General features: G+C 38.4%; 1 protein-coding gene across 2 annotated transcripts in view; it reads left to right on the top strand.

The window, feature by feature from the left end:
* The window catches only part of BICD2 (BICD cargo adaptor 2), a 126,475-nt gene extending 117,968 nt beyond the window's left edge, over positions 1 to 8,507 (top strand). Inside the window, exons 7-8 of one of the 2 annotated variants that reach the window (XM_061618208.1) lie at positions 2,575 to 2,785; positions 6,286 to 8,507. In XM_061618208.1, coding sequence (XP_061474192.1) covers positions 2,575 to 2,785; positions 6,286 to 6,291 — 217 coding nt within the window. In that variant the 3' untranslated portion in view covers positions 6,292 to 8,507. Of the gene's footprint in view, positions 1 to 2,574 lie in introns of both variants that reach the window. The other variant, XM_061618207.1, reaches the window with a different exon arrangement.
* Positions 8,508 to 13,633: the final 5,126 nt, after the last annotated feature.

Raw genomic sequence — 13,633 nt, 5'->3', positions numbered from 1 at the left:
CACTTTAACACTGCACTTTTATTAATATTTAGCACCTAAGTGTCAAATCTTGGTTGAGAAGGGGTCCCTGCTGTCACAATTTCTAGTGTGAATTCAGGCCATAAAAACTGTACATTACTGAGCAGTAAGCCATCACTGAATTCTATGGGGATTGCTCCCTGGTATATATGTACAGGATTGCAAGTGAATTGGTTTTTCTGAAAGGTCCTACACGAGACTATTAACAAGGGACCCCATACATTTCCAGATCTATGGGAAAATATTATTCCTTCCTCCCCTGCCCTCCGTGTATTAATTTCTACTTTATAGAATGTGTTATAAAATCTTGGTCAATTAAGTGGACTACGACCTGGGAGATCAGGGTTAAAATCAACACTCAGCTATGAAACTCACTGTGTGATCTAGGACCAGTCACTGTCTCTCACCCTAACCTACCTCCTAGGGTTGTTGTGAGGATAACATGGAATGTGCTATCTTCAAGACTTAACCATTTTTTTATGGTGTAAGCTTTCATGGGCTACAAAAGATACTCTGAGCATGTGCAGTTTTAAAAATTTTAGTCACTTAACTCATTGGGTTTGCTCACTTCCTGCCTTGGGCCAGTTACCACTCTCAGCCTTATTTTTATGTGTAGGACTGCACTGCCAACTTTATTGATGCAGACAGAGATCTGAAAAGAACACCACACTTTTTAGTTGGTCAAATTACCAGCTTTATAGTGCAATCCTAGATATGGATGCTCAGAAGTATGTCTAAAGGGATTTACTCCAAGGAAAGTGGGATTAGGATTGCAGTTTTAGCCAGGGGAGTGAAACAATGATCACCACCTCCTCCCAACTTTCCAGTGGCTCTCCTAGGCAAACAAATTTACACACACATGCCCCCCCAAAAAACCCTCAAACTTATGGGCAAACAAACAGAAGAGAAAGGTGATGGAATATGGGAGAGTAGAGATTTAAGACCACAATATCCTCCTCCTTCCAACTTTGTAAAAGCTCCTGTGAGCAAACGAACTTACAGAAAGAGGACTCTGGGTGGGACTTTGGGATATGTACTTATTGCAACCTCCTCCTAAATTTCCAAAGCCTGAGCAAACAAGCTTACAGAAGAGTCTTTAATTCAGCAAGTCACCACTTTACAGTGAAATCCTAACCACATCTACTTAGAACTAAATCCTATTGAATTCAGTGGAGCTTACTTCCATGTAAGTGGAGTTCAGACTGCAACTTTAGCAAGAGATCAAAAGCTGGATTGGAGCAATGATCCACCACCTCCTACCATCTTTCTGACAGTTGTCTTGTGGGCTTAGAGGATAGAAAGCTGGGTAGGACATTAGGAGAGTGAATTATTACAGCCTCCTGCTCCCAACTTTCCAAAAGCATTTGGGAATAAGCATACTTGCAGAAGAGGAGGACAACTGCCAAGCACATGGATGGTGATCACGCAGGGAAATTGGAAAATGATTCATCTTCACCAGCTACCCCACCTCCCAACAATTCCATCAAGTGCAGAAGGCACAGACCACAGTCCACCATTTCTCCCAATCCTCCTATGGTATCCCGCAGCCCATTCACAAAAATAAATGCAAATAGCTTAAGAAATAAAAAATAGATCAATCTTTAGTATAGAAAGGGACTCGCTCACACTGTCCCAGTGTTGCTCTCTCTCTGTTAACAAATACTAATTTAAAAACCCTTACTCGCTCCCCACTCCAATCTGTAAATAGAACAAGCTGTTGCAGCAAAGCACACATAAGTAGAGACAGGCTGCCATTTCTCCTCTCAGTTGTTTCACCATCCATTCCCTAAATTAAATGCCAATAAAATAGAAAAGAAAGACAAGACTGAGACTCGTGTATGTCCAGTGTTTTACTCTCAGAGTTCTGAGCATGCTTAGAACCTGTGTATGATTCTGATACCAAATGGGGCTGTTCTTGAAGCAGCCTAGATTCCTCACTGGCTCCTCCCTAATTTGCTATAGTGTCTGTGTTAGATAGGCCTCATAACAGATGGAGCAGGGGCTTTCCTAGGAGGGCTGACAAGGAGGCAGACCAAAGGGAGAGAACTCTTTGCCATACCTTCACTTTTAGATTAGGATTGCTGGTGCACAGAGCTGATTGGCCAGAGAGCAGTAAGTTGATAGAAATGTTGGCAGAGCTTCTCTGAGTTCAGATAGAAGTGTAAAATATGTGTGGAATAAGAAAGAGTGTGCACCTTTGAGATTTTGGAGGATTTCTTTTAAAAATTGCTTGACATTCCCATTGGGAGAGTTGTGCCCCAGTGGACCAGCCTCCACTGCTTGGAACTGGTAAGTCTTGATTGCTTCTGTAAGCCAGAAACTCATGGATCTCAGTTATAGCAACTTTTACAAGCTGAAAGTTCTATTTTGCCCCTTCAGAGTCCATAGAAGCTGCTGCAGCTGATATCAGTATGCTCTCTTGACATGTAAGTTCTGCTATTTATATGAGTATACTGTCCTTGTGTATTCAAAAAGTGTCTGAAAAGTAATGTGTGAACCAACTCTTGGATCCTAGTAGTTAAATGCTATGCTGCTAAAAGTTCTTTTTCATTGCAGGTGTGACGAATATGTCACTCAGTTGGACGAAATGCAACGCCAGCTGGCTGCAGCTGAAGATGAGAAGAAGACACTGAACTCCTTGCTTCGTATGGCCATTCAGCAAAAGCTGGCTTTGACCCAGCGCCTTGAGCATCTTGAGCTGGACCATGAGCAGTCCAAAAGGGTGCGCACAAAATCTGCTTCCAAAGCCAAGGGTAGTAATCCCAGTGTAAGTCATATACGATCATGTGGAGACAGGTCTGAAGGATCTGTGCTTAATAACCAGGTGTTTTGCAGTGAGAAGTATAAGATCTATTGTGATTAAGAAGGCAAATAGGAGGCCATAAATATGCATCTGATGTTTGTGCTGTTTGAATGTCAGCATAAATCCCCACTATATTAATGTTGCGGTGATGCATGGATTTGTACTAGTATGTTGTTAAACCATGTAATACAGGCTGTATTATAGTGGTCTTAACTGTAACTGATTCGCAAGTATGGGGCGGGGGAGATGCTGTTAACAAGTTAATGATGGGAAAGCACGTGGGCTGTTTTGCTGTTATAGGGGTAAGTGTTAAAGATGCATACCAGGTATACTATACCTGGTGTTACTAACAGTAGCTCGTACGGCACAGATGTGATCCTTTCCTCTGGGTTATAAGCATTCTTCAGGTAATGGAGATAATTTCACTGGCAAAAGCATCTCCTTGCTTAATATGTTTGAAAAGTGGTGAAATGCAACACTTAAAAAATAGGTTTGTAACATGGGTATTAAGAAACTGTGTTTAAAACCAGAACCAACCCCTAAATTAAATCGGCTGTGGCAGGTAGTTGCTGTCATTATTGCCACGTGGCAAAATCCAAAAGGCTTTTTTATAAGCTAAAAATGCTAATACAACCTAGTAGGAAGGATGCTTTCTAAAACCCTCCGGATTTCTGCCCTGCTTGGCTTCAGAGGGCTAACCTGTAAAAAATTGCACAATTAAAGAAGAGAGAGAGAGAGAACGAGATAATGCAGTTTTGCCTGTTCTGGAACAAAACTTCACACAAAAACAAAATTCAGATCTCAATTCTTCAGAACAGTTAAGTTGTGGACAATACCATATACTGCAAAGATTTCTGTAGTATCATGTTGTTGTCGCTTCTGGCAGTGCATCATGCCAGGTAGACGGTGCATTGCATATTAGGCACTATTCAGCCAAAGTTAACCTAATTTTAAATCTCTTTGATTTTTAGTGAGAAAGTTAATAATAATAATAAAAAGCTCAACTCTCTTCAGTTGCAATCAGTGGGATTTAAGGGACTCAAGGTCATGCTCATTATTACTATATCTGCACAGGATATGTGTACAGAATTAATAGGAGTGTGTTCTAGTATTGTCAAGTTGCAATGCAGTTCTCCTTAACTGTCAGTATTAAGGCTTAATAGGATAGTATTACAGAGCTCTGTCTTTTGTTTAAGCAAAAAATTAAATAAATTTGCATTTCTTATGCAAGCACATCTTTCACAGGGCTCTACATTCTAGGCACAGGAAATAAAATAACCAGTGCATTCTTGCTTATACATAATTATGAAGTAGGTTAGCATATACTTCTTCATCTATAAAAAAAGATAATTTGTCAACTATTGAACTTTTAAGTGGCCTTTTTAGCCGCTTAATTTCAATATGTTTGATTTTTTTTAAAAAAAAGTGTACGTCATAATTGGTGCCTATAGAAGTGGTAAAGATACAAGACTGGGGGAAATGATGCTTTTTAAATTGTGGTAAATTTAAGGAGCACAATAAGGCACATTTTTAAAAAAGAAAAAGAAGAAACAAAAGAATTCAAAAGTGCCTAGCCTCAAACTTTATTTTAATGTAAAGCCCTGTTCATTTTGTACTCTTTTCAAATAACTTTGTATGCTTAGAATATTACTAAGAAGTAATGCAGGACCGCACAGCTATGGCTGCTGACAGTAATATTTCCCCTCACCCAACACCATGCTGATAATAACAGTCTTAGTGTTCTACTGCCTCACCTTACTTTACTGTTTCTTTGTAGATGATCAGCAGCTTGCTTCCTCTGTATTGCCACTCTGCCTATAAAGTAGTTAGGAGATATAACAATGTTACTGTAAGGTAATAAGGGGAGTGTTGCCTGATTTTTTAGCAGAGGGAAGTCAAGTGGTTCTTGGACCTCTCAAGAGATTAGGGACAAAAAACAAATTCTGCAAAAATTGCAAAAAAAATTTCCAGAGCAGAAGAATCTAGCAGCTAGAAATCAGACTATTGAAGTTATACCTAATGATATATAAATGATCCAGTTTCAATGTATTAGTGAAGAATCAGCTAATACAAGGGGATTAAAAATAGATTGAGTAGTGTCAGAATGGCAAGCCCTATATGTCTCACCTTATTACCGCATTTGCAGAAAAGACTATTCTCCTAATTTTGAGCTTTAATATTGCTATTTTAGCAGGCTTTGATATTTTTTAGATGTAGAACACCTTTTAACAATGTTCAGTCCTGCTTTTCTCCTCTTTGATGCACAATAATCCAAAAGGCCTTTTGAATCTCAAACGCACAGACACACACACACACAGACTCCTTTTAAATAAAAGAAAATGCCTTGGGAATAACTAGGCTTTTAGAATACTAAGTTGTTTCGCTCCATTAGAAGCAGTGGTCGCTACTGCTTCCACATTGATGAGGAGCCAGTAATAATCCTTCCAAACATATCCTTTTCTCTGGTGGTGCCCATAACACAGAATACTCGGGGAGGAGAGAGAAAAGGAAAATTTAAGCAATCAGCTGCATGGGCAAGTTTTCAAGTTAACATAAATGAAAAAGGGAGGTTTCAGTGTTGTGAGATGGTGACAGTGTCGCTATCAGTGTTAGTTCATATTGCTAAATACAATATATTTACTGTTTTCAGCAGGCTTACCAATAATTTCCATGGTTATCTCTACCATTGGTTTACAACCACAATGGCTTCGGTCTGTTGAACCTTCCACCATTTTATCTCTGGAGCATTCAGAGTAGCTGTACTTAGTAAGTAGACTGTGCCCTTGATAGCCCAGCTACACTCTGATATTTGTCAGTCTCATGTGTCCAAATTGGTTCTAAACCTGCTAGAAAGAGAAACTGAGTAATACCCAAAAGATCATGTGCATAAGCTTAGATAAAGATATTTTGAGTAGGCTTGCACTTGTGTTATCAGCTTCCTAAAACTAACTTCTGCTATATCCATGTCTAATATTTTTGCTGTCACTGAATTGGGATACAGCATGGAAAACATACTAAGCCATCACCTACCTCTACAAGCAGGACTTTTCTCCTGAATGATTTACTGTTCTCTTCATTGGCTGGCATGATACACTGACTGACCTGCATGTTTCTGGAGAGGTTATGCTTCATTGATAAGTTCTGTTGCGTACTCACCGCTGTTTACTTATGCTTGCGCAGCATATTGATTCAGGACTTGTAAGAAACTTTTCTTCCTGCACAGCTTTTGCTAACAAGTGGTGCATCAAAGCATTGTTTGAGATGCTTGAAAAGCACACGTGACTTATTGGCTGCTTTAGCTTAGAAGACTAACAGATGTCCTTCAGCCAACTAATGTACTATGGAGCTCTTCCAGCACACCCACATCTGTATTTGAAGTTTTCCGTTCTTGAATTGAAGAATAATGATCAAGGTTTTTTTCATTTCTAATGTTTTTGTTTTTGTTTTTACTCTCCACTTTTCAGCTGTAGAGTAGCTCCTGGAGAAGCCCATTGCAACAGTGCAACTTCGTATCTTAGCCTGTGTCGTTGTGGTTAGAATTGGTGGTAACCCGTTGCACAAAGAATGAAAACCACTGACAGTGAGCCTGTCTTCCCCGCCCACTTAAAGCAAAACCACATAATTTTCAATATGCAACCTGCTTTGTTGGGTTTTTTTTGGCATATTATCTCTTGATACAAAGAAAATAAAGCTTTATTCTATAAGTGCTGCTGCAGGAAGAAAACTTACAAATGCTGAAGAAACCTACTTCATCTGATAATTGTCATGGTAGCTTATTATAACCTATTAGATTCTCATGGGTATTTTTTTTTAATTTCATTATAGAGCATCCATTTAAAACAACAACAACCAACAATGGTCTGGTTATTTAAACCTGTGCACTTTTAATATTTTGATATTTACTTTAATGTCTTTTTATTCTTTTTGTAGAAGAGTTTATATTAAAGGGGGGAAAAGTCCAGTGGCTTTTGCTCATTGTCTCTCTCCATTTTGGGCTTGTGCTTGATGTTTTCCCATCCTCATGTGGCAGAGTTTATACTATATTGTTTTGCTCTACATTGTGTTTAGAGAAGAACTTCATCCCAAACCAGGAGTTCTGCTAAACTATATATGTGCTGTGCATCAGCAGCTTTTTCTTTCTTATAAAATGTTGAGCTTTATCTGTTTTAAATTACTGATTTTTAACTGCCATGTTAATTGAGAAATCCAGGGTATTCAAATTCTGGGGTTTTTTCATATTGTATTATTATTCTTAGGAATAGTTCAATGTAACAAGAAGAAAACTTGACTTTGCTCTGGTTAAAACAATTATAGGCACTTGAAGAGAAATATTAGTGTTACCTATAAATTCCAGAATGTCTGGGTTTTAGGAAAATGGCGTATGATTGATTAACAGAATTTTATACAACTATACCACTTAAATTCCAAATTGGAATTGTTTTTGTTACTACTTTGTTTTATTGTGCCATATTGTGGTACATTTTTGAAAGACAAATTCTAAAGTTGTCAGTGCTAGGGTGTTCTATTTCAGCGCCTTTTTGTGATTTAATTGTTGCCAGTAGTGCCTTTCATAATTTTAAAGGGAGGAGCCTAGGCTAGCTTAGTCTGTCTGAGAAGAAAGGAACCATGGTTTTGAAACCTAATAATGATGTGGAGCAATAATTGCAAAGTGAACTTCCCTACCACACATTTTTTTAATGGGTAGACCTCCTATAGAGATGATATATGCGCAAATTGTAAAAAATTCTGTTAGTCAATGATACTTCATCATGCAAATTCAGGGGCATAGAACAAAATAACAAACACAACTATAAAAAAAAACCCCACAAAACCACCCCGACATCCTTTGCAAACCAAATGGACTTTATGGAACAAAATAATAAGCAAGATGTAATAACACATTTGTGATTGCAGTACAGATGTTGTTTGGAGAATATTGGTGTGCTGGTAGCTTTGTATGGTGGTGGATCAGTTAACCATAGTATTGTTTGCAAACGTGAAGAAGAAGAAAAAACAAAACATTTAATATTTTTCTCTTGCATGTTGTATCTAATCCATGGTAATTTCAGGAAACAGAAACTGAGATGTGACTCAGCAAAGATAGGCCTGCTGGTGCTATTCGTTGAAGGTAATTTTGAATGATTAAATTTGGTACTTTTCAGGGGAGGAGAAACTACCTTCCTTTCAAAAAAAAAAAAAAAGAGTGGAAATTGTAATAATAAATGTCATGGCAAAAAGCTTTCTGTTTGCTGGAAGAAACTTTATTATTCCTAGAGGTGGGGACTTATATTTTCAACTTTTTTGTTACAGTATTGACTCATAAGTGGTATGATTACATTTAAAATTACATCTCTATGTGGGTATTTATTTGAAATGTCAAAGTACTGTATTACGTTTTTATGTGCATTATCTTTAGTGGTGGATTGGTCTTTGTTTCATTGTCATATGCATGTACTCTTGCCAAGTAACCTTTACACAGACCTGGAAAAAAAGTTAATATAATTGCTTAAAAGGAAAATGTGGAAACTGATTAAGGTACAACTCTTGTGTTAATTTGATAATTTTAGGAGGTGTAGAGGACAAAAAAAAGTTAATTCCAATTAATAAGAAAAGAGTGCATATTTTGTAGGAAAGCAATCTACCTGTGTAAAGGTAGTCATACTGGCAGTATCAATAAAGGAGAAAGAAGAGATTCTGACTGGTTTGTTTTTCAATTGTGTTACTTTTATTTGCTGAAGTATTTCTAGACCTCCCCCTCTGGGATGCACACCTTAACATAGTGAGGGGGTTTGAGAGTGTTGAAGAATCTGAGAGCAATGCCATCAGGAGTCTAGACCAAGAAGCCAGACTCCTATCAGGGTCACCCAAGGCGGAATGGTCAAAGCTGAAACACCAGACTAAGATGCATCCAAACTCAGAGGAAGGCAATGGTAAACCACCTCTGAATACCTCTTACCACAAAAACCCTATAAACAGAGTGTCCAAAATGCAACACAAGATAGTGCTGGAAGATGAGGTCCCAGGTCAGAAGGCACTCACCGAGCTACTGGGGAAGAACAACGGACAAGTGCGAGTAGCGCTGTGACTAATGATGCAGCTGGGTCAAAGCCGAAAGGAAGCCCAGAGGCTGATGCACACATATGCGAAAGGAGAGTCCGGAGTTGTACAACATACAAAGTCAGTCTTGACACGTTACAGGCATGACTCAGTGAAAAATAATCACATTTCCATCCCTTTAATTTCAATGAGAGAGATGTAAGACTGTGCATATAATCTTGCATTGAAATGTATGAGACTTAGAAGCAACTTTGGCTGGATTGCATCTTGTGTTTAGATGTACACCAATGATTCTTTAAGTCTACTCCTAAAAGTTTGCCTTCTGAATACCATAAACAAGTATTTTGGAACTTGTGTATCATTCAGGTACACTCCCAGAGAACTGGGATTGTCTGTGGTTCTCTGTTGAGTGTCCGTTCTCTGACACATCTGTGCTTGTTGCTGTATGAGCTAGGAAAGGGCCATTTGAGAGAGTCAGTTTTTAGTTCAGGAAATAGGTATTCTGCCTAGCTTTACAATTTGAAAAAAAAATTGTTTACAATATAAACACCCTTCTGTATAATGCAAGTTTCATCTTCATAGAAACGTATACCACTGCATAATGAATTAACAGGTAAGCAAACGACACACAGAGGGAGAGAGAGAGAACAGTTTTACACAACTATAACATGAGTAGACCTTGACCAGTAAGGATTTGCATCTTAAATCTGTGGTTAAAGAAAAACACCAGCAGTAAATATTGGAGCCAACTTTCATTCTGAAGCAGAAATGTTGAGTTTCAGTGGAGGTAATATCCCTTCCAAAGGTATAGTTTAAAGAAGAAAAGGGAAGTTCTTTTTAAAGTGACTTGTCAAATATTTTTATTTGTCACATTTGTATCATACCCATCTTCTAAAGAGCTCATTTAAGAAGACTTAATGTGAGTTATCCAATTTTGCCCTTGCAAAAAACTATCTCGGATTGAGAGGGAATGTTCATCAATGAGTTCAAGACTGAGGTGGATCTTCAGTGCAAGCATACCTATTTTATTTCATCTCTCCCTCCCTCCCCCTCTTTGAACTCATCTTCGATGTTTGCTGTCTGTCCATTTCCTGCCCTTTGTATAAATCTGTGAGATATTTTTTTCTGCAGAATTTGTTAATTCACTTTACTATGCTCATAAAGATATATAGATTAATATGCAGCTTTCTAATTTTATATTATATATAAAATGTATGCTCGTGCAGTTAAAATACTCAAAATACATTGCAAAGATAACAGTGGCATTCCCCCTCCTCCATTATTCTGGTATAAGATCTGCCCATGTGCCAGTACACGCATGCATGTGAACATGTGTCTTACTCATGTATTCATGGAAAAGCTAATTATGGGGAATTAGCAATACTACTTTTTTTATCTTTAATGGAGATGATTGCATGTTACAGGCAGAATTGCATTGGCTATCAATACCTTGCTTAGCAATGATCAATGGAGAACCAGTATTAGTATGCTTGCTCTGTAGAGTCATCAATAACCACACCAGTGTTGCAAATGTAATATTTCTAAAAAAACCCAATGGTTTAAGGGTAAAAATAATGGCTTCTGCATTTTGACATGCTATTACTGAAATATGCAGAGTAAAAAGGGTTCAAAGACATTACACAGGCCTCCCACCATGTTGGGTGGCTAGTTAATATTACGATAATAGGACAGGAGAAGGATGAAGGTGGAGTGTCTCCTTATATAGAAAGGCTATATGGAATCTTAAGGACTCAGTTTAGATACAGTGAGAGAGAGAAAACTAGAAAAGGGAAAGTTCACATACAAAGTTTCTGAGTTTTGAGAGAGCTAAGAGAAAGTGAGATCAGGGAAACAGAGGGGTTAGAAAGAAGTTGAAGAGTTAAGATGCTAATATTTACTTGACTGATAAGAAGAAAACAGGGAGATAAAAACTGGATTTCTGCTGTAACTGAGGAGTTATATGATTTTTCTCCAAATATTCTTTACTTTGTTGGTGGTGCTGGTGGTGGTGGTGGTAATGGCTCTATATCTGCCCCCACATAGATTTATAATCCTCTCATCCACCACAATCCTTCAAATGCTGTGGTGCTTCACTTTCATCTTTATCTTAATTTGGGTTACATTGAGCCCTCTTAACCTGGTTCAAAAATAGAAAAAATCTTTCCCTTTAGAAAGACATTGGTAGATGCCCCTCCATAGAGGCTAATCCCAAAGAAAATAACAGTCATGTTTCAGAGGCATAAGGGGAAGGGGAGGCAAGGAAGGGATCTGAGAGATAGACAGAGACCAGCTCCCACAGACATTCGAGGCAGTAAGGTGTCTGAAAGCAGTATGGAGTAGCCTACTGGTGTTAACCCAAAAAGTTTAACAAATTATGGATGCAATGTGCACCAAGTTTTTATTATTATTAATTATGGTTATAGGAAAAAATGATCAATGAACTTCAACCTGGAAATGGCTTTTCACAAAGCTCCGGGCTGGACGCAACTATCATTATATCAATAAAGGCTCTGGTGATGAGTTTTTCTGAGTCTGTTAAGGTGATCTTGCCCTTCATGAAAGAGGACAAGCTTGAAACTCTTCAGAAAATATAAAATGTGGTTTACTCAAAGCAGGATATGCTTGCTGGCTGGTATCCATTCCCTCTCCAGAGATTATTAATGGCCAAATTATAGGCATTACTTGCATTACATATGGTTATAGGTTCCAGGAATAAATTAGGTAATTATAGCCTCCTGCCTGTGGCTGGCACATGCTTGGATCATCTATGGCTTGCACCATTGAGGCATTCCCTGATTGCCACAATGACTCTCATTAGTCAGAGCAAAGCCAAACCACACGCACAGTTTTGGAGTGTATGCAGGGCACCAGTTGAGCCAGGCTTCTTGATAACAGCTCTTAATTGTTGATCCAATAAAACTTATTAAAAATATAGCCTTTCCTCTTTGGAATATGGAACAAAAAAGTTTACTTTATTCTACCAACTGTCCCCTCCCTTTAGTTTATGTTTCAATATTATGGTAGACCAATCACTGACCAGGTCTAACAGTGATAGCAAATCTAAATCACTGTTCCTGTTCACAAAATAGCTCACTAGGAGAAACAATTAGGCACATCAGAAACAATAACTACTTATCTTGATGTTCGTTTCTCCTTTCTTATGTCTGATTAGGTATATCAATTTTACATGAAGCAAAGTATCCTACACTCTTCTGACCCAGATCAGTAATAACATGCTTATTACTGAGTTCCATTTCAGATGCAAGTCTGTTTATGGTTGTAAAACAAGGACTTGCAAGCTTGTAATCTTTACAAAGGGTGGAGCTTCAGGCTGACAGATGTTGCTCTACTTAATCCCAGCAGCAGGAACCTTCTACTAACGTGACACATACTTGCACCAGTCATGAACAATCCACAACTTATTTCTCTTATTGCCTGCCTGTAGTGAGGGCCTTCACAGACAAAAAATAATTGAGTTACAGTGTAGCCTTTTGTTATGTATGAGAACAGGATAACTAGGTGACTGATCCCTTGAGCTGCTGAGTTCCATCATTGCTTTGTTAATTTCAGGGAATGCTGGAATTATTTGCCTTCCAGGCATGTGAAGAATATAGAATTTGTCTAGCCCACTTTCTTGACTGTCAAAGGGAGATGGCAGCAGTGGTACCTTCTGTTGTCTAGAAGGATGTAAAACACTGCCTAAATGCGAAGCAACCCACTGTCACGGACAACGTTTCTGCCCAGAAAAAATGCACCTAGCTACCATGATATCACAAAAGCGATAAAGTCATAGGTTAGCTGTGCTACAGTCCTTGTTATGTACATCCTTTGTACAACCACCTGGACATCCTCCATTGCTTTGTATCAACAATATGCAAACAGTCCTGTGGTATTTTCCTAGTACATTTACACATAAAATTATGCATAAATAATATTAAATTAGATGCATAGTTAATATTAGAACTTAAGACTGGAGGCTGGAGAACAATCTGAAGCTGGTAAGGACTGCAGAGGGTTGCAGCCTCCTTTCCACTAGTTTTAGCTTTGAGCTTCAGCCTAGAGTGCTTAATCTGTTAAAGACTATTGCTATATTTTGTGTTACTGGGTAATTTATATTTTCTCCAAGGAGCTCCAAGTGATGTTTTAGGGTAGCTTAAGTGCACTTAAGCCCTATTGGCTGTTATTCCTTGATGTGATTAACATCACATCAGGGGCAGAGTGGGGCTGCTCCTGCTGACCCTGTCCCCCATGTGCGAGGTAGAAGGTTTGAAGAGGGGAGCCTGCTCTGTGTTATACATACCCTCTGTGATGTAAAAGTTTGATTGTACAGGATTACACATCATGTGGGAGCTATGTGCATAGAGCATGTTCCCCTCTTCATACTTTTTCTCCCTTGTATGTTGATGGTGGGGCACAGGGGTTGCTACCACCAGCTATAGCAGAAAACAAAAAGGAAGTCAACCAATGATATGATTATATAAGACAGTTTCATATGAAATCTACAGACCTGAGGTGGGTTTTAAAAAATCAACAGATACGTTTGCTTATAAGATACATTCATTGCTTTGACCCTTCCAAAAAAAAGGCACCTGAGGCTATATAAAATTTATAAACAGTAAAACACAAAACAATAAAATCCTCGTTAACTGGAGAATGCATTATTATATCATGATGATTATATCATGATGTCCTTGTACCATAAACCTCCCAGCTCTATCATTGCTCCATTCAGGCACTGCAAGCAGTTTATTTCTG

Source organism: Rhineura floridana, chromosome 3, assembly GCF_030035675.1.
Source record: "Rhineura floridana isolate rRhiFlo1 chromosome 3, rRhiFlo1.hap2, whole genome shotgun sequence".
NCBI classification, from domain to species: Eukaryota; Metazoa; Chordata; class Lepidosauria; order Squamata; family Rhineuridae; genus Rhineura; species Rhineura floridana.
This window is presented reverse-complemented; position numbering and strand designations above follow the sequence as displayed.